This window comes from Episyrphus balteatus, chromosome 1, assembly GCF_945859705.1.
Source record: "Episyrphus balteatus chromosome 1, idEpiBalt1.1, whole genome shotgun sequence".
Lineage (NCBI taxonomy): Eukaryota > Metazoa > Arthropoda > Insecta > Diptera > Syrphidae > Episyrphus > Episyrphus balteatus.
The window spans coordinates 85,454,973-85,475,517 of record NC_079134.1 but is presented as its reverse complement, the minus strand read 5'-3'; the positions used below and the strand labels follow the sequence as shown (position 1 = coordinate 85,475,517).

Here is a 20,545-nt window from a genome sequence, read left to right as displayed (position 1 = left end):
GTGTTAGTGTGATGCTCCTACAGTTTGCAGCTGACCGAATGCTTTGTCCTCCTGTTCGTCTAAAGCACAGTAATTCCGATTTTGATGAGTTGATCCGTATACCCCATTTACTGTAGAACTCATATAGTTTTCGAATGTGAGCTTGTAGTATGTGAGCGAATCGTCAGCGTAAAGGAGGTTCTCGCACTCACTTGCAAGCAGCTGATCTGACGTCAGGATACTATAGAGGAAGGGGCCAAGTATTGAATACTCACCAGAACTTTCTCGGATCTTAATTTTCCGAAACTTGTCAAGCTGTTCAATTTTTTCAAATTTGTCATCCACTTTCTCGAATTTTTCTTCAACTTTCTCGAACTTTTCCTGAGATTCTTTTTTTTCAAATTTTTCATCCACTTTCTCGAATTTTTCTTCAACTTTCCCGAACTTTTCTTTAGATTGTTTTTCAACGCCTTTGATGGAAGCATCAGGAGCAATGAACTTGTTCTCGATACTTCGAAATTCGAGAAGGTCTTCGAAGGTTCTCGTCTTTGGTCTTTGCTTCATGAAACTTCCTTTCCAGGACGGGCGCTTCACATGGTATAAAAAGACAAGGTATGATCATTAGAGCCGCCATCTTACAAAATGGGGTAATAAGGTTTTGACGTTTGGCATTTGGCAAAGTCAAAAGCAACAACAATTTCCAAGACAAATTTGTTTACAACAACAATTTCAATGGGCTGGGCTGTCAAAACCTTAAGTAGCCATAAGTTTTGACAGTTCTCGATACTGAGTTTTTTCTAATGATCATACCTGCTCTTTTTATACCATGGGCGCTTCATACTTCCAATGGGATATTTTGAGGTGCGTTCAGAAAATTTAAAGGCATGTTCATACCTGTAGGATATAATTCATACTACTCATTTGCTAATTTTTTTGGGGGATTATTTTTATGGAGAAGTTAATATTTTGAGCTACGGGAACAGTAAAAAATGACACAAAAAGATTTTATGACATAGATATTTTTCCTATATTCTTTTCACATGGAATTGCTCTAAACGTATTTATTTTGTGAAAATAATTTTTTACCGAAGAACTTTGATTTGTGAGAAAGTGTGGAGCTACTTTTAAAAAATAAGTTGCAATCAAGCAAAAAACAATTATTTATTTACAATCTGTTAATTTTACTATGTCTGCAAAAGACAATGAAATGTTGAAAGCAAGTAACAAATACATCTTATTTGTTACTTCTTGCTTTCAACATTTCATTGTCTTTTGCAGACATAGTAAAATTAACTTTTTGATATAAAAAATGTAAATAAGAGCCGTTTGCTGAATCAAAACTTAAGCATTAATGTTCTACATAAATCCTTATGTGACAGTTTAGAGAATACGAGCTTATGTTCAACTTAAATTATTTAAGTTTCGTTTCAGCAAATGACCTTAAGCACTCTTCACATCAGAGCGACCAACGAATGAGCAAATGAAAAAACGAAGGAAATTTTGCGAGTAATGTTTCTTAAGCACTGGATTAAAGAGTAGCAACTTAACTAATATACTATGTTTCCACCTATCTTAAATCCAAGATTTAGCTAAGTAGATTTAGAATTAGTCTCGAGATTTATTCTAAATCTACTGAACTAAATCTCGGATTTAGGGTAGGTTGAAACATAGTATAAGGATTAAATTTTTCGATAGAAAATTTAATATGAAAATACAAATAAGTCGTTACGAATTAAATTTTGGTCGTACGAACTTAAGTAAGCTTTCTACTCTTTGATTCAGTTTTTGTTAATAAAAAAAAAAGATTTATAAATATATAAAATTTCTTTTGTTCATTCATTCGCTTACACGTTGTTCGCTCTCATGTGCACAGTGATTTAGGAGTTAGAACTCAACTGATATGGATAAAAAGAATAGAATGCAATTTATTTTTCCCTGTGACACAAGTGAATTACATTTTTCTTTTTGAGTTTTGTGCAAACTTTCGTCGTGTTTTCAACATTTATAAAAACCCCCTTTCTTTTAAACTCAAAGATCAAGGGGCACAGTAGTGCCCAGCCAAGTTCTCTAGCAACTTTGGCACTACACCCTTATTTACAGAAAACAACTCAATCCATTTTCGACCCCCCTCTAACTTCTATACCAAATATGCCAAAAATTTCAAACTCGCTCCATTTATTGAACTAGTCAAAAACAAACTCCTTAAAAAAGTATAGCTACCTAGGATGAGTAGTTCCTGAGATATAAGGCTTCAAAAATAGGTCAGCTGACTGACTCACTCACTCACTAACAGATCATCAAAATTATGGAGAACTTCCCGTTATCGTAGAAACTTGAAACTCGGTAGAATAATAGAGCTGGTAGTTTATACAAAGAACACAAATTTTTAATTTGAGAATTGTAGCCAGGGGGCGTGGCAACCGCCCATTTCCACTGTATGTTAACCAAATATTTTAGAGCACTTCTAACTATCGTAGAATCTTAAAACTTGGTTGAATGATAGAACTGGTAATTTTTGCCAAGGTGCTTGGTAACCGCCCATTTTCATTGAATTTTCATCAAATATTATACAGCACTTCTGATAGCATCTTATATAGCTTGGTAGGATCTTATGCAAAAGAATCATTTAAAAAATCCATCCTTAGATATTCGAATACAACTGCCTTAAAAGAATTAGGAAATTATGAAAGCTTGAGATCTTTTTAGGAAAGGCACTACAATAACAAAATAATATAGATTTTAAATTTTACAGCAATATCTTGCTAAAAGTAGTGAAATCACAACAAAAACATAACTGTTAAAAAAAACAAAGTTCTCCTATGTTAAAATTATGTTGGCACAAAAAGTACTGAGATATAAAAGTGTACTTAAAGGAATATGTTCAAACAACGATTTTTGCAAATGATACTAAAAAGAGGCTAAATTGTGTAGCTTTCTTCTAAACAAGAAAAAATATATGTGAATGAGCTATTTCCCATCATTTAGGTATTATAAGGAATTTTCTACACAAACTGTTTTTGATCCGAAGATCTAGTTGGATTTGGAGGAAAATAAATTTAGTATTTTAAATAAAAGGTAGAAACGTTTTTATGGAAAAGAAAACTAATTTTTTCCACTCATTCTTTTAGAGATGGGGTCAAAAAAGTAGCATTATTTTTCAAAAAGGGTAAAAATAGCCAGTTTTTCAAAATTTCGTATCATGGTCGCACGAGTTAAAAAAAGGGGTCAAAATGCGAATACAGTCGCAAAGCGGTAACACTGCTCCATACAACCAAATCTAATATGACTGCAGAGGCGGATTTACCAGAAGGCTGAGTAGGCTGGAGCCTAGGGCGGCAGATTTTAGGGGCGGCAAATTTGGGGACCGATCTGTTCACCTCATAGAAATCAAAAAGATTTTTCCATGAAGACTTTCTGATGTCTTGCAGATAAAATTCTGTAAAAAAAATTTTCCAATGACTTTTTTCTCCCGTTAGTCATTGCACATTCCATAAACTAAAACAGCAAGTTCGCCGCCCCTAAACTAGTAATCGGCATTTGCGCCTTTTGCCCATACTTTGTATGAGAAAATACCCCCTAATACGTAAGTCGTTTGTATACTAAAATGACTTGCTCTGGGAGCTATAATTTGTCTTAAATTAGAAATTTATTTGGCAGTCCCCTTCGCTCTTCGCACCTCTTTCCTATGACACGAAAATTGTTTTACTTAAGCCTCAATTTTGGCGTCCAGAACGAGTTGTTTTTTGTGTCGTTTTAGTACAAACGACTTGCGTAATAGGGGTAAATGTATTCCCCTTTTCCCACTATGGATTACATGCCAGTCCAACTACTGGTTGGAGGCTACGAACTGGGTAGTTTATATATAATTTTGTCATTTTTTTTTTTTGTGTGATTTCAATTTTTTTTTTATGAAAATCTAAAAAAAATACGCTAAAAAATAGAACAATTACACGCAACAAACCATATTATAACCCTCGTGTTTTTTTAATAATCACGTTTCTTAGGAGTTTTCACGTGAGAAAAAAGGACTATTAAAGCTATCATATATGTACTTGATCATACTTGAAAAAGCTGAAGTGATTTTACTTGGGAAACCCATGCTTGTACAAAAAAAACCAGCGATTTACCACAGCTATCCGTTGTTTACTGGCGAAAATACAGCAAAGATTCGGGTGGAAACCGTGACTTTTAAAGAGGAATATCGTGATTTTAAGGGGGCAACCAAATCATTAATTTAACCGAACTAACCCTACCTTTGGTTCTAGTGGCCAACCCGTGCTTTAAACGACACGTTCCATGATTTATTTTTTCCCGGCTACCGAAGACCCATTCATAAAGTTTAGAGATTATGTAATTTTTCGAAAGTAATTCAGGATGTTTTCGTAATGATCCGTTTATCGGAGAAACCAGTGATTTTAATGACGCGACATTGTGATTTTACCCAAGATTTTCATGATGTTAAGAAGAAACCTGTGCACAGCTGTGGTTTAACCGAAGTGACTCCTGATTTTCGTGCAAACCATCATTTTAATGCGGAACTCAAACTCATTGAAATAAAATGCACGAAATAAAGCACTTTTACACGGTTAAAAAATCCGGAGTATTTTTTAACACAGCTCTTGTATTAAGGCCGTGTGCGAATTGCGTTAAAATGTTGGTTATAATTTGACGTTTGGTTAAATTTTGACACTAGCGTGGTGAATAAAATGTGTTAAAGTTTACCGAGCTGCGGAGCAGGGTAAAATTTGACACTAGACGTTTCTCAAGATAGAAAGATCAAGATAGATTTGAAATTATTTTTGTTGTAATGCGTTGATATTTTAAGAAATGTAAAAATATTAATACGAGGTACTTCCTAAAATTATTATTTATCTTGAAAAATTGAAAATGTACGAATTGTTTGTTTGTTTTTTATTTATTATATTTCTATTTTGTTGGCAGCTGGTGAACTATGATTTACCACAGCTATCCTTTGTTTACTGGCGAAAATACAGCAAAGATTCGGGTGGAAACCGTGACTTTTAAAGAGGAATATCGTGATTTTAGGGGGGCAACCAAATCATTAATTTAACCGAACTAACCCTACCTTTGGTTTTAGTGGCCAACCCGTGCTTTAAACGACACGTTCCATGATTTATTTTTTCCCGGCTACCGAAGATTTAGCCAAAGCAATACGCGATTAGAAGATGATTTTAGCAAAAAAAAAACAATCGTACAGCAGCGACCCATTCTTAAAGTTTAGAGATTATGTAATTTTTCGAAAGTAATTAGGGATGTTTTCGGAATGATCCGTTTATCTGGGAAACCAGTGATTTTAATGACCATTGTGATTTTACCCAAGATTTTCATGATGTTAAGAAGAAACCTGTGCACAGCTGTGGTTTAACCGAAGTGACTCCTGATTTTCGTGCAAACCATCATTTTAATGCGGAACTCAAACTCATTGAAATAAAATGCACGAAATAAAGCACTTTTACACGGTTAAAAAATCCGGAGTATTTTTTAATACAGCTCTAGTATTAAGGCCGTGTGCGAATTGCATTAAAATGTTGGTTAAAATTTGACGTTTGGTTAAATTTTGACACTAGCGTGATGAATAAAATGGGTTAAAATTTACCCAGCTGCGGAGCAGGGTAAAATTTGACACTAGACGTTTCTCAAGATAGAAAGATCAAGATAGATTTGAAATTATTTTTGTTGTAATGCGTTGATATTTTAAGAAATGTAAAAATATTAATACGAGGTACTTCCTAAAATTATTATTTATCTTGAAAAATTGAAAATGTACGAATTGTTTGTTTGTTTTTTATTTATTATATTTCTATTTTGTTGGCAGCTGGTGAACTATGATTTACCACAGCTATCCTTTGTTTACTGGCGAAAATACAGCAAAAATTCGGGTGGAAACCGTGACTTTTAAAGAGGAATATCGTGATTTTAGGGGGGCAAACGAATCATTAATTTAACCGAACTAACCCTACCTTTGGTTTTAGTGGCCAACCCGTGCTTTAAACGACACGTTCCATGATTTATTTTTTCCCGGCTACCGAAGATTTAGCCAAAGCAATACGCGATTAGAAGATGATTTTAGCAAAAAAAAACAATCGTACAGCAGCGACCCATTCTTAAAGTTTAGAGATTATGTAATTTTTCGAAAGTAATTCGGGATGTTTTCGGAATGATCCGTTTATCTGGGAAACCAGTGATTTTAATGACGCAACATTGTGATTTTACCCAAGATTTTCATGATGTTAAGAAGAAACCTGTGCACAGCTGTGGTTTAACCGAAGTGACTCCTGATTTTCGTGCAAACCATCATTTTAATGCGGAACTCAAACTCATTGAAATAAAATGCACGAAATAAAGCACTTTTACACGGTTAAAAAATCCGGAGTATTTTTTAATACAGCTCTAGTATTAAGGCCGTGTGCGAATTGCGTTAAAATGTTGGTTAAAATTTGACGTTTGGTTAAATTTTGACACTAGCGTGGTGAATAAAATGGGTTAAAATTTACCCAGCTGCGGAGCAGGGTAAAATTTGACACTAGACGTTTCTCAAGATAGAAAGATCAAGATAGATTTGAAATTATTTTTGTTGTAATGCGATGATATTTTAAGAAATGTAAAAATATTAATACGAGGTACTTCCTAAAATTATTATTTATCTTGAAAAATTGAAAATGTACGAATTGTTTGTTTGTTTTTTATTTATTATATTTCTATTTTGTTGGCAGCTGGTGAACTATGAATTAGTGTTCGAAGACTGAATTAATAATTTCTTTTTGATCGTAATGAAGTGAAAGTTTATCGATACAAATAAAAAAAGTGTGTGAAATTGAGAATTTCTTTCATTTTCATACTAGAATATTTAACTTTATATATTTTCAGCTGGGTTTTGTACAAAAAAAATTATTAAATGAATATAACCATATTTTGAGGTAATTTTGTTTTATCTTGAGGGAATTTCAATCAAAGATGTGCAAAAAACAAAGTTCCATTTAACACATTTTAGCCCAATTCGCACAGCAAAAAAAAAAAATTGATCCCTTTTTTTAACCAAACGTCAAATTTATTGGTGGTAGAAAATTTAACCAACATTTTAACGCATTTCGCACACAGCCTAAAGCAATTTTCAGTACAAAAAATGTTAATACTTTCAAAATATTTAAATTATTATTAATCTTTTTTGTATTAAATTTCAATATTTAAGTATTAAGCTTACAACTTGTAATACAAAAGTTATTAGAAAATAACCTCTTTGGGTTAAATAATCTTGTATGATTTTCAACAGCGCTGTATTAGATTTTAATATTTTTGTATTACATTTAAATATATTGTATTACAGTTTAATATAATTGTATTACATTTTAATATAATTGTATTAAAATATAAACCAAATTTATTAAAAACTAATATAAAAGGTATTAAATTGTAATACAAAAATATTAAATTTTAATCAAACGACAGCCGCAGCCATTTTAAAATACAAAAAAATCGATGTTTGTGTTACATAAAAAAAAATTAAATTAAAAATTGTAAATTTGCACTAATTTGAAGGCCTTTGTCTTTTTTCAAAGCAAAATGCATACATTGCAGATGAATTTTGATCGGCAATAAGATTTTACATGCCACAGTTTGTGAAACAATTATTTATGATTAATATTTATTTTCAGTGCACGGTTAAAAATTCTGGAGTATTTTTTAATACAGCTCTTGTATTAAAGCAATTTTCAATACAAAAAATATTACATTTTAATACTTCCAAAATATTAAAATTATTTTTAATCTTTTTTGTATTAAATTTCAATATTTAAGTATTAAGTTCACTACTTGTAATACAAAAATTATTGGAAAATAATGTCCGTGGGTTAAATTCTAATAAAAGAAATAAGATTTGGAATATATTACCTTTTTATGTGTACTGTGGTCAGCAGCAGCCATTTTAAAAATGAAAAAAATCCATTGTTTGCGGTACCTTTTCTAAAAAAATATATAATTAATATTTGTAAATTTGTACTAATTTGAAGGCGCTTTGTGTTTTTTCGAAGCAAAAGACATACATTGCAGATGAATTTTGATCGGCAATAAGATTTTACATGCCACAGTTTGTGAAACATGTGAAATAGAGACAATAATATCACCATTATTATATTATTTATGATTAATATTTATTTTCAGTAATGAATTTAGAAAAAGAATACATATTATTAACTTTAAATACATTTGGTATTGAATTGAAATATTTTTGTATTATCTTTTAATAAAATTCTTATTAGAAATTAATATGAAAAGATTAAATTTTAATATGTAATAATTGAAATATAATACATTTGGAATAAAATTCTAATATAAACTGTATTATTTTTTAATACAACTATATTACATTTTAATAAATTTTTTATTACCTACAAAATTTTAATATTTGTCTTGTATTAAATTTTAATACATTTCTGGTGTAGACCTATATGTAACCCAAAAAGTATTAAAAAATACTCCAGAATTTTTAACCGTGTGATACATTTTGGAAAAGGAATACATCTTATTAACTTTAAATATATTTGGTATTGAATTGAAATATTTTTGTATTATCTTTTAATAAAATTCTTATTAGATATTATTATAAAAAGATTAAATTTTAATATGCAATACTTGAAATTTAATAAATTTGGTATTCAATTCTAATGTAAACTGATTTTTTTTTAAATACAACTATATTAAGTTTTAATACCTTTAGTATTAACTACAAAATTTTAATATTTGCCATGTAATAAATTTCAATACATGTTTGGTGTAGACCTAAATCCTATATGTAACCCAAAAAGTATTTAAAAATACCCCAGAATTTTTAGCCGTGTATGTTAGCTTACTTGTAGATTTTAAGAGCTGGCTCTATATAAGGGCCAAAATACTATTTAGTGCCTAAAAAGTTTTCCCTTTGGACAGTGAATTTAAAAAAAAATATGGACATTTTTATCAATATATTTTCATATATTTAAGTTGACAAAGAATGGTTATACTTTAATCTATTATAAAATAACATTTGCACCGATATGTTTAGAATGATATTTCTATATTTATGACAGACAGTTTAAACACAAAGTGATCAAAACCAAACAACTGCTTTACTTTACTGCAAATTTCAGTTTTATTTGTAAAATCATATAATTAAGCTCTCTGATATTCCTATTTGAAACTATAGGAACAAACTAATTCTCCTATAAAGTTAAATCACAGAAAAAAATAATTTCATTTAAATATGCTTAATAGTTTATTAATAAAAATCAGCTTTAAAAATTTAAATACCACTGCGTTAAAAAAGCAAACAAATAAATTTGATCCCTTTTTTTAACCAAACGTCAAATTTAATGGTGGAAGAAAATTTAACCAACATTTTAACGCATTTCGCACACGGCCTAAAGCAATTTTCAGTACAAAAAATGTTAATACTTTCAAAATGTTTAAATTATTATTAATCTTTTTTGTATTAAATTTCAATATTTAAGTATTAAGCTTACAACTTGTAATACAAAAATTATTAGAAAATAACCTCTTTGGGTTAAATAATCTTGTATGATTTTCAACACCGCTGTATTATATTTTAATATTTTTGTATTACATTTAAATATATTGTATTACAGTTTAATATAATTGTATTACATTTTAATATAATTGTATTAAAATATAAAACAAATTTATTAAAAACTAATATAAAAGGTATTGAATTGTAATACAAAAATATTAAATTTTAATCAAACGACAGCTGCAGCCATTTTAAAATAGAAAAAATTCGATGTTTGTGTTACATACAAAAAAAAATTAAATTAAAAATTGTAAATTTGCACTAATTTGAAGGCCTTTGTCTTTTTTCGAAGCAAAATGCATACATTGCAGATGAATTTTGATCGGCAATAAGATTTTACATGCCACAGTTTGTGAAACAATTATTTATGATTAATATTTATTTTCAGTGATAAATTTTGGAAAAGGAATACATCTTATTAACTTTAAATATATTTGGTATTGGATTGAAATATTTTTGTATTATCTTTTAATAAAATTATTATTAGATATTATTATAAAAAGATTAAATTTTAATATGCAATACTTGAAATTTAATAAATTTGGTATTAAATTCTAATATAAACTGATTTTTTTTTTTTAAATACAACTATATTAAGTTTTAATACATTTAGTATTAGCTACATAATTTTAATATTTGCCATGTAATAAGTTTCAATACATGTTTGGTGTAGACCTAAATCCTATATGTAACCCAAAAAGTATTAAAAAATACCCCAGAATTTTTAGCCGTGTATGTAAGCTTACTTGTAGATTTTAAGAGCTGGCTCTATATAAGGGCCACAATACTATTTAGTGCCTAAAAAGTTTTCCCTTTGGACAGTGAATTAAAAAAAAAATATGGACATTTTTATCAATATATTTTCATATATTTAAGTTGACAAAGAATGGTTATACTTTAATCTATTATAAAATAACATTTGCACCGATATGTTTAGAATGATATTTCTATATTTATGACAGACAGTTTAAACACAAAGTGATCAAAACCAAACAACTGCTTTACTTTACTGCAAATTTCAGTTTTATCTGTAAAATCATATAATTAAGCTCTCTGATATTCCTATTTGAGACAATAGGAACAACGTAAGTCTCCTATAAAGTTAAATCACAGAAAAAATAATTTCAATTAAATATGCTTAATAGTTTATTACCAAAAATCAGCTTTAAAAATTTAAATACCACTGCGTTACCTAGATAAACCACAATGTTACCGTGATTTGTAGTTAAATCAAAATCGTTAGAGCCGTTTTCGAGTAATTTGCTATTAAGTGAAAAATTTGTATGAGAGGTACACTTTCTAAGCGAGATACAAATAAAAAAAAAAATGAAGGGGCAAGGGCGGCAAAAACTGAAAAGCCTATACCATGAAAATTTGTAAATCTGCCTCTGCATGACTGGACTACAAGTAAAGAATAGTGGCAAAAAACAAAAATTAAAATGAATTGAAAAATACCCACAAAAGATTCTACATACTACTCATACTTACCACTTTACCAGGAAAAGTATGAAAGTATTCCTTTGATTTCAAGGATTTCAAGAAATGTAGGTATATTTGATAAATGGGCAAAAAAATCAAATCACTAAAATCATTAACTTGAATACCTATGACTTATAACAAATATACATTTGACTGGGTGGTGGTTTTTATAACAAATGCATAATTGGGGTAAGGGGATTAAAATTCTTTTTATTTAATTTTCATACAGTTAAACTGTTACAAAAAAACTTCAATTTTCAACACAATTTTTATTTGGTATCTCAATGTTTCTGTATGTGTATTGATTTTTATTCAGAACCCAAGTATTAACTCTTAAATAAAATGAAAGCAAAGAAAAAAACAAACAAGTACAACAGGTTATTGCACAGGTTCATTAATGTATACGTTCTCTAAAAAATAATTAGTCAAAATCGAACAGGTAGTCATTTTCCTAATTAATATTTCATGAGCACATTAATGTACGTGTAATATAATGCTTTACAATTTAACCTTATTTCTGTATTCTAAACAATTTAAAATTAGTTTTGGTATTTTTTTTTTTAACAAATTTATAAGTACCTGGTGTGGTGGATGTCCTTGGGGTTGTTGGGGTCTTAGGTGCTATTAGGCCGTTTTCACTTTCGGTAATATGTCCGCCTGTTCCATTCATCTTAAGCATCAACTTGGGTTGGTTTGAGTTTGCTTCTTTTCCATTAACAAGGGTTTTTTCAGCGACGTTTTCATCCTTCTCTTTCTCGGGGACAACAGGAACACTGCTATTAGATGTCCTGCGAGAGCTGTCAAAACCATTTAAACCCGATGCGCTACCTGTCGAGCAAACACTATTATTTCTACCGCGAGATAAGAAATGAGCCTGTGGAAAGTTAGTATCATCAATTGCTTCATTTAATTCACTTGCACTCAGTTCAGATAATTGTCGATTCATCTTTTCTTTTTTATAGATTTATAGTGATAGGAAGAATTGTGTGGCAGCAACACTCTGCTTTGACGCTCGAAAGAAAACAAATTGAAATATATTAAAACAGTAGTCTATTTATGTGTTTTGATATTGTAGTTTTTTTTTTTTTTTTTTTGTTATCTACCACTACTATTCATATAAGGAGACGGTCTTAACGTCACGAATGTAGATTTGTTACTGGCACAAAATATCTGTTTCAAATGGAATTAATCAACAAGTATCTATACAAGTTGTAAGGGAGCTTTTTTTAAAGAACGAAGTGCTTTTATATTATAAAGTGGTAACGTAGGTGGTAAAGAGAACGTGTTAAAAACTTTCAAGTGTTACTTAAACGTAAAACCTAAGTATATTGAAACGTATTTCAACAGATTTTACTCTTGGTGAAGTGAATGAACAAGTTTATAATCAGTGATAAGTAAGAAGCTGGATTTTTAGGGTATTCAGGTCGTTTCTTGGAATAAGCTTTTTGTTATAAGAAAAAAAAACGTTACAAATTAAATAAGATTCAATTTGCATGATTCATATTATTTTAATTTTATGTACATATGTACATACATCAAATCTAGTACGATGGTTTATCTAACCAAACGGACTAGAAATAGAAATACTACAGCACTGGAAGCTGAGGTTATTTATACAACACAAGACATTAATACAACACAAGCCGTGTTTTATTGGCAGGGGCGTATTGAGAGGGAGGTGTGGGGGGGTGTCTCACCCCCCACGATTTTCCGAGTCGACAAAAATTGTAACGTTAAATCATTTTTTGTACGTACATACATAATTGTATGTATTTAAAATCTGGCTAGCTCGTGTCCCGTACGAGGTACGAGTTGCCGAGTCGGCAAATTAATCACCAAATAATTTTTTTGAACGTAGGGTAACGTACCCAGTGACCGACACCCTTAAGGGATAATTTGTGTTTGAAAATTCATAACTTTCCCTACACTGCTTCAATTTTAATTATTTAAATGGTTAATTTAACTATAAGAAATGGTTTTTAAGTAGGTAGGTATAATGAAAGCATAAACAATTTAGTAATTCCTTAAAACTATCAAAATTAAAAATGTAATACCTTACCGGTTTTTTAGTTACCTACACCATTTTCTCAGTAGTGGACACCCGATTTTTTTAGTAATGGACACCCATATCTAAGCTGCATTTACACTCTTGGTTTTATCGCCGGTGTGTAAGATGTCCGTTTTTGAATTAGAACCGAACAACAAGACGGTTTTACTACTGACATTCTCTCGTTGTACGGTGTTAGTTCAAGAAGGAACATCGTATACCGGCGATAAAACTGAGAGTGTAAATGCAGCTAAGCATTCAACTACATTTAATGCACTTTGCAAATCTTCACCTTTGTTTTGCTTCTGTTTTGGCCTTTTTAAATAAAAGCCTGAAATGTCGACGCCGACGAACACTCAAGTACTTGAAAATACTGTTTAAACCTAGCTTACAGTTCAACTTATAACAAAACTTAATTTTCAATACCTGGGGTCGAATCACGGTAAAAGAAAAAGGTGGTACAGATAGCGTACATACGTTAACAACCGTGTGCCGTGATTCGATTCCTGTTCTCTGTTCTACTTTAGGTCGGCTATTCTGGTTCTGTAAAAAGTTTGATGAAAATAGTTTTCATCGATTCTGATTCAGTGGAAACATGGAAATTAAAGTCAAAATTCTATCACATGAAAATAATTTTCTCATCGAAAAATTTTCTGTGAAAAGAACAATACGTACCTGCCATGAGAACAAAAAAAAAAGGAGCTCGAACAACCGTTGAACTATGTACCTACCTACATATATCAAGACACCAATTTTTATGGAAAGAGGAAATACATCCTTTTTTTTAACAAGAAAATTAAAAGTTGCCATAGAGTACGTCAAAAATTATAATTTTACGATCATACGTTAACGTTTTGACTATTGCCGTATCTATTTAATCAGTAGAAAAATGTAGGGACAGGTAGCTTAAAAATGGAATGATAAAATGAAAAGTCGAATGAAAAATCCGATGGTGAAAATTTTATCATTTCAGTTTTTCACAGAACCAGAATAAGGACCCAGACAAAACGTAACATGCCTTAACCCCTTGTAACCCAACATCGTAAATTTTAAAACTAATAATGTAAATCGAAAGGGCTTTAGCTATAATAAAACACGTATTTTTTAAAAATTCAATAAATTCATTACCTATTTGCTTAGTTATTTCGAAATTTACGCAGTAAAAAAAAAAGTTTAAATAATTTATTTTTGTATATAAATGCAAAAATTCAAACAAAAAGCTATCTTATATTTATTTTTAGGTGCACTCCTAAAATCCAAAAATAAAACCCCGTTAGTTTATGCAAGAAAAATATTTTTTCTGAATTTCATAGTTTTTACATAAATTTGCTTGTTTTCCAAAAAAGCCGAACTTTCAACATTAACTGCCAATTAAAAACTATTGGTGCTATTTATTAGAAATATGGCGCATTATTTCGATAAAGCAATTCTTAAAGATTATGTAAGAAGCTTTAAAAGCATAAAAATATGTTTTTTACAGCTTTTGGGCGATCTTTTTCGGTTTGTTACAGAAATGTCACATGGGGCTACAAGGGGTTAAAATTAAAAAGAAAGATTTAGGAACACAAAGAAGATTTGACCTCAAACTTGAAGGCAGAAGTTTTCTTTGTAAATTAAAAGCTAGTAGGTATGTGTGAACTTAAGGGAAATAAAAATAGGCAAACAAGGGCTAAGTTTTTAACGTGTGCATGAAAATGATTGTCAAACAATACACACACCTTGCATAAATCGAATGAATCGTTTTCAGATTCCTTTCACACTTTTTTAAAGTAATTTTACATAGTCGAAAGGAAACCCACTTTATAAACTTATTTAAAAGCGCTACGCGATGCTTTGAATCTTTTGTTTTTTTTTTACACGGTGAACTGTAAACTAGGCCTTAGGAGCAGACAAAAAGTGGTTTGAAAATAATTGAGCCTATTCGGCGAGATCTTTTATACTGCTATTCTGCAGAAAAAGAACGGTGTCCATAACTAATATCATCACACGTGTCTAATTGCGCCATTTATGGACACCAGTGTCGGTCACTGAATTTCGTTGAACATTATATTCTAGTTATGAACACCCCACATAAAATTAAATTATGTTATTATTTTTGTAATAACTTAAATTGAAATAGATCTACAAAGCAATTCTCTAACAAAATATTCAATTTTAATTTTTGTACCATATACAGATATATTGTTTAAACAATGATTTGTACTTACGTCTTTCTTAAGAATTTCTCAAGTTTCATGCACTTCACAGAGGTTCGAAACTTGCCCCTTTAATTACAACAAAAGCAATCACTTCCAACTGTGAAGTAATGTGTTTTCTGATGGAATATACATGCCTGAACGCGTTAAAAATAGTTTTCGTACGCTACACCCTAACAAAACCTTAAGAAAACGGAAAAACTGTGCCAGGTGTTGGTAACTGGCAAGGGTGTCGGTCACTGGGTAGTTTACCCTACATAGGTGTATTTAACATCTGGTTAGCTCGTGACGTGTCTTGTAATCATGATCGAATTGGCTTCTAAATTCTTCACATTTAAATTAAACTAATTCCCACGCCTTCCACATTGGAATTTTATCCTTTTCTTTATCTTTTGGCATTTTAATAGAATAGAACCTACAAATGCGTTACATTAAGTAAAGATTTCTGAAAAGGAATTTACCATACGAACCCTGAAAAGAATCTTGGATTTTGATTTTATAAGTTCTTTATATTTTTGCAAAAATGTCATGTTCAAAGTAAAAAATTTAATAAAAAATCTAGAAATGGAAAATTTGAACGTTTTTCATACTTCATTGTTGATTCAAAGCACAATAGAATCATTTCTACAAATAAACGATGATGACATTCAAATTAATGCATTTATAAAAAGTTCATCTTCATTTGCTGAAAAATTTAATATTAATCCTGAAAATGATTTTTTGAAAGATCATAGAACTCTACGGTTTCCAAAGAGAATTGATGAAAATCCTAAAACCGCTTCTATTTTTAATTTGGAAACATTTTATAGGAAAGAGTTCAAAATGGAATCCTTAGTAAGTGATCTAAAGCACTATAGCTTTCCGGTATGGTATACCATCTCCAAGGCAGCCATGAGGGAACTTCAAATTTTTAGAGGGAAATTCTGAGGATCTGCACCGGACTTTACTTATATCGACAACGACAAAAATACTACAGCAACGAGCGGCTCTACGAGGAAGCAAACATAATGACGTTGGATAAAAATCTGCTGCAATCTGCAAAGAAACTTGTCGGAATCATCGCCTGCCACCCCAATCAGTTGATGAGAAGCATGAGAACCCAACAACGACATCCTGAACCTAGATACCTTTGTGCCTTGGATATTCTGGATGAGCACATAATCCCAAACGACAACGAGGAAGTAGCAGGGCCGTCTTTAACTATCCTGGGGCCCTTGGGCACACAAGAATTTGGTGCCCTTTTGGAAAGTAAAATAAGTACAATGGTTGGCTAAAATGGTTGGTTAAAAAGGGGTGCCAATATATCATTCCATATAAAGTACCTAGTGTCTTTATTTATAATACTCGCATTGAGACATCAATCGTTGCCACTGCCAATAATTGTACTTTTTATACTGCCAATAATAATTATACCCTGTATCCGTAATAAGTTTCAGTTTGAAGAATTGGAAAAAGAGAGCTCAAACGGATTGATAGATTTGCTAAAAACTCGGTACAGACGATTTGTACGTGTTTTCCAAAAGCCGTTTTTAAAATTTTATTTTAATGTCTCCTTTTCAACGGATATAGCCAATATAAAGCTTTCTAGATAATGCCCCAACCCATAGAATCCGTTGCGTCCTCTGCGTCAATCAATACGTTGAAGTTGAAGGATGGACAGAAAGGGGTAACCCATAGAATACGTCGTAGAACGGATTATTTTTTGACAGCTCACTTCAAATTCTAAGGTGTGTTCGATATTTTATCGCTGAAGGTGCACTAATAAAAATAAAATAATAACAGATTATCAGTTGTACGTATGACTTTGGCATTGTAAAATTGAACTCTACAACAGAATTTAGATATCTGATTGATATTATATTATTCCATATATCATTAAATGTTACTTTTATTTCAATTTCTTCACAAATGAACAATTAAAGTTCACAATTCTTAAAATCGGAGAAAAAAAAAGAACATGGTTCTTAGTTCTGAAATTCCCCGGTTTGCACTCAGAAACGAAAAATCGAACTGATCTATTGTTGACAACCAATGTCAAAGAATACGACGGATGAAAAAGTAGAAAGTTGCACGGTTAAAAATTCTGGAGTATTTTTTAATACAGCTCTTGTGTTAAAGCAATTTTCAATACAAAAAATATTACATTTTAATACTTCCACAATATTAAAATTATTTTTAATCTTTTTTTAATTGAATTTCAATATTTAAGTATTAAGTTTACTACTTGTAATACAAAAATTATTAGAAAATAATCTCCGTGGGTTAAATTCTAATCTTTTATTGTATTTTTAATATTTTTGTATTATATTTGAGTATATTGTATTACATTTTAATATAATTATACTACATTTTAATATAATTGTATTAAAATATAATAAAAATTTATTAAAAACTAATATAAAAAGTATTAAATTGTAATACGAGAATATTAAATTTTAATCAAACGTCAGCAGACTGTCACACATAATAAGGTAATATATTCCGAACGTTGTCAAAATTTGTTTGTCAAAAATGGGCACCAATCTGTCAGGTCGGCCTTTAATTTTTATATTTCAATCGCAGTAAACAGGAAATTTGTTTTAAGTTATAAAATGTCATTTGAAAAAATTATAATTAAAAAAATAACAAATTTCCCTGTGTTTCTCCGCGGAAAATGGTGAATAATTGTTAACAAATTAGTGGTGTGCGTGTTTTTTGGGTTTTGTGCGTTTTTCGTCGATAAATAAAAGAAATAAGATTTACGGTAGCTGACATTGGTCGCCAAATTGTCATGTTTTGACAATTTTATGTGTACTGTGGTCAGCAGCAGCCATTTTAAAAATAAAAAAAATCCTTGTTTGAGGTAATTTTCTAAAAAAAAATATAAAATTAATATTTGTAAATTTGTACTAATTTGAAGCCGCTTTGTGTTTTTTTGAATCAAAATACATACATTGCAGATGAATTTTGATCGGCAATAAGATTTTACATGCCACAGTTTGTGAAACAAATAAAATAGAGACAATAATATCACCATTATAATATTATTTATGATTATATTATTTATGATTAATATTTATTTTCAGTAATGAATTTAGAAAAAGAATACATATTATTAACTTTAAATACATTTGGTATTGAATTGAAATATTTTTGTATTATCTTTTAATAAAATTCTTATTAGAAATTAATATGAAAAGATTAAATTTTAATATGTAATAATTGAAATTTAATACATTTGGTATTAAATTCTTATATAAACTGTATTATTTCTTGATACAACTATATTACATTTTAGTACATTTTTTATTAACTAAAAAATTTTAATATTTGTCTTGTATTCAATTTTAATACATTTCTGGTGTAGACCTATATGTAACCGGGTTACATTGTAACCCAAAAAGTATTAGAAAATACTTCAGAATTTTTAACCGTGTGGGTTACTTCTTCCGTCGAATGCGCCGCCGCCGGCCTCCGTTCGATCCGTCGCTTATTGGTCGCTTCACATAAGAACGTGTGTATTTTATCGAGCTGTCAGTTGAAAACTTCGACGCAACGGATTCTATGGGATCGGCCCTATATTACAATTTTCTCAAAAACGGTTAACGATCTTGCATTGAAAAAAAAAATGTAATGCTGCGAATTGAAATAAGAAAAATATTTTTTGGACCGTTATTAACGGTACCTACTTGCCATAGAATCGATTTCTTAATGTTCCATCAAATTAATACATTAATATCATACATTAGTTTCCATTAATATTTATTTTGTTTTCATTAAACTTAATCTTTTCAATTTCTTCATGTAAATTAAATATTTCATTATTTTTAATAGTTCAATCTTAAATTAATTTTTTTTTTCTTTTAATTTTTTTTTTTTTCATTATTTAATTGTTTGACATTATCTTTGCCTCTATTATTTTTGTTCTCTTTTTGTTTTGAGTGCATTTGTTTGGGAGATACATACACACGTTTCTCATATTTCACACATTAAATACATAACTTGATATAAACCTACAATTTTTCTTTTTGTTTTGTTTGAGTTTCAATGGATACTGCAAACGTGAGTGAAAATATGCGCTTGATGTTAAATGTTTTGTGCAACGTTCATAGTGGGTTACACATATGCCATTTTAACGCTCAAAGCCTTGTTAATAAAATGGATGAATTCAGATGGATCTTTGAACGTAGTAAGCTGGATATTATTTGTATCTCGGAAACATGGCTAAATTCAAACTACTCAACTGCTTATTTTGCCTTGAACGGCTTCAATTTGTATAGGGATGATCGTCAAAATCGACGAGGAGGTGGGGTGGCTATATATACAAGGAAAACACTTAAAACTAGTCTTATAAAAACCTCTCTAATTACTGACGCTTTTGAATACGTTGCAATTGAAATTATCAACGGAAGCGATAAATGCATTGTTATTTCAACCTACTTTCCACCCGATATAGCTAATTGTCACTTGTTAGGTAATATTCTAGATGAATTTAGTATATTAAATCCCAAAGTTATTATCTGCGGAGATTTGAATATTAATTTGCTAAATCACACAACAAGTAAAAGTTTTTTGGAAACCATTAATAATTATAATATGCACCTTGCAAATTCAAATAATGCTACGCATTATATGCCCGGTAAAGTTCCTAGTCTCATTGATGTTCTTCTAGTCAGCAACTCTCGCATTCTTAACCACTACTCACAGCTCTCTTGTCCTGGTTTTTCTTACCATGATTTGATATTTACCACCGCTAATATTAAAACAACACATATAACTGAATCATTTTCTTATCGGGACTTTAAAAGAGTTAACCTTACAAGACTCCTTAATGAATGCTCCACGCTTGCCTGGAATCTAATATATTTTACGCCGGATGTGAACAAGCAAGTTGAAATTCTCAACAATTTTGTAAGATTCTTGTTTGACAAACATATTCCAGTGAAGCGCTTCGTTTCAAGATATGGACAGACTCCTTGGATGTCAAATGAAATAGAAGAAGCTATTTCTGCACGAGATAGGCTGTATCGGCGCTGGAGAAGATTTAAGATTAGTTTTCTATTCACAGAATTCAAAAGAGCGATTTTTGATTAAAAGAGCAAAGGCAATATATTTTTCTGATCAATTTGATTCTAATCGTAGTTCAAAGTTCCTTTGGAGCAGAGTGAAACAAATTGGACTATGCAATAAGGCATCTGTTATCAGTACAAATATTGATGTTAATGACCTAAACCGCAAATTCACCCAACTTTCATCTGGCTTGCCAATGTTCTTACAAAACAATAA

The 20,545-nt window shown here is 30.3% G+C and overlaps 1 protein-coding gene across 2 annotated transcripts in view; it reads right to left on the bottom strand.

Moving 5' to 3' along the window:
- The window catches only part of LOC129906900 (GTP cyclohydrolase 1), a 127,703-nt gene extending 115,508 nt beyond the window's left edge, over positions 1 to 12,195 (bottom strand). For both annotated transcript variants that reach the window (XR_008770867.1, XM_055982897.1), the window contains exon 1: positions 11,618 to 12,195. Coding sequence is in view for 1 of the 2 variants with exons in the window: in XM_055982897.1 (XP_055838872.1) it covers positions 11,618 to 11,984 (367 nt within the window). In the remaining variant the exon portion in view is untranslated. The remainder of the gene's footprint in view (positions 1 to 11,617) is intronic.
- Between the last annotated feature and the right edge of the window lie 8,350 nt (positions 12,196 to 20,545).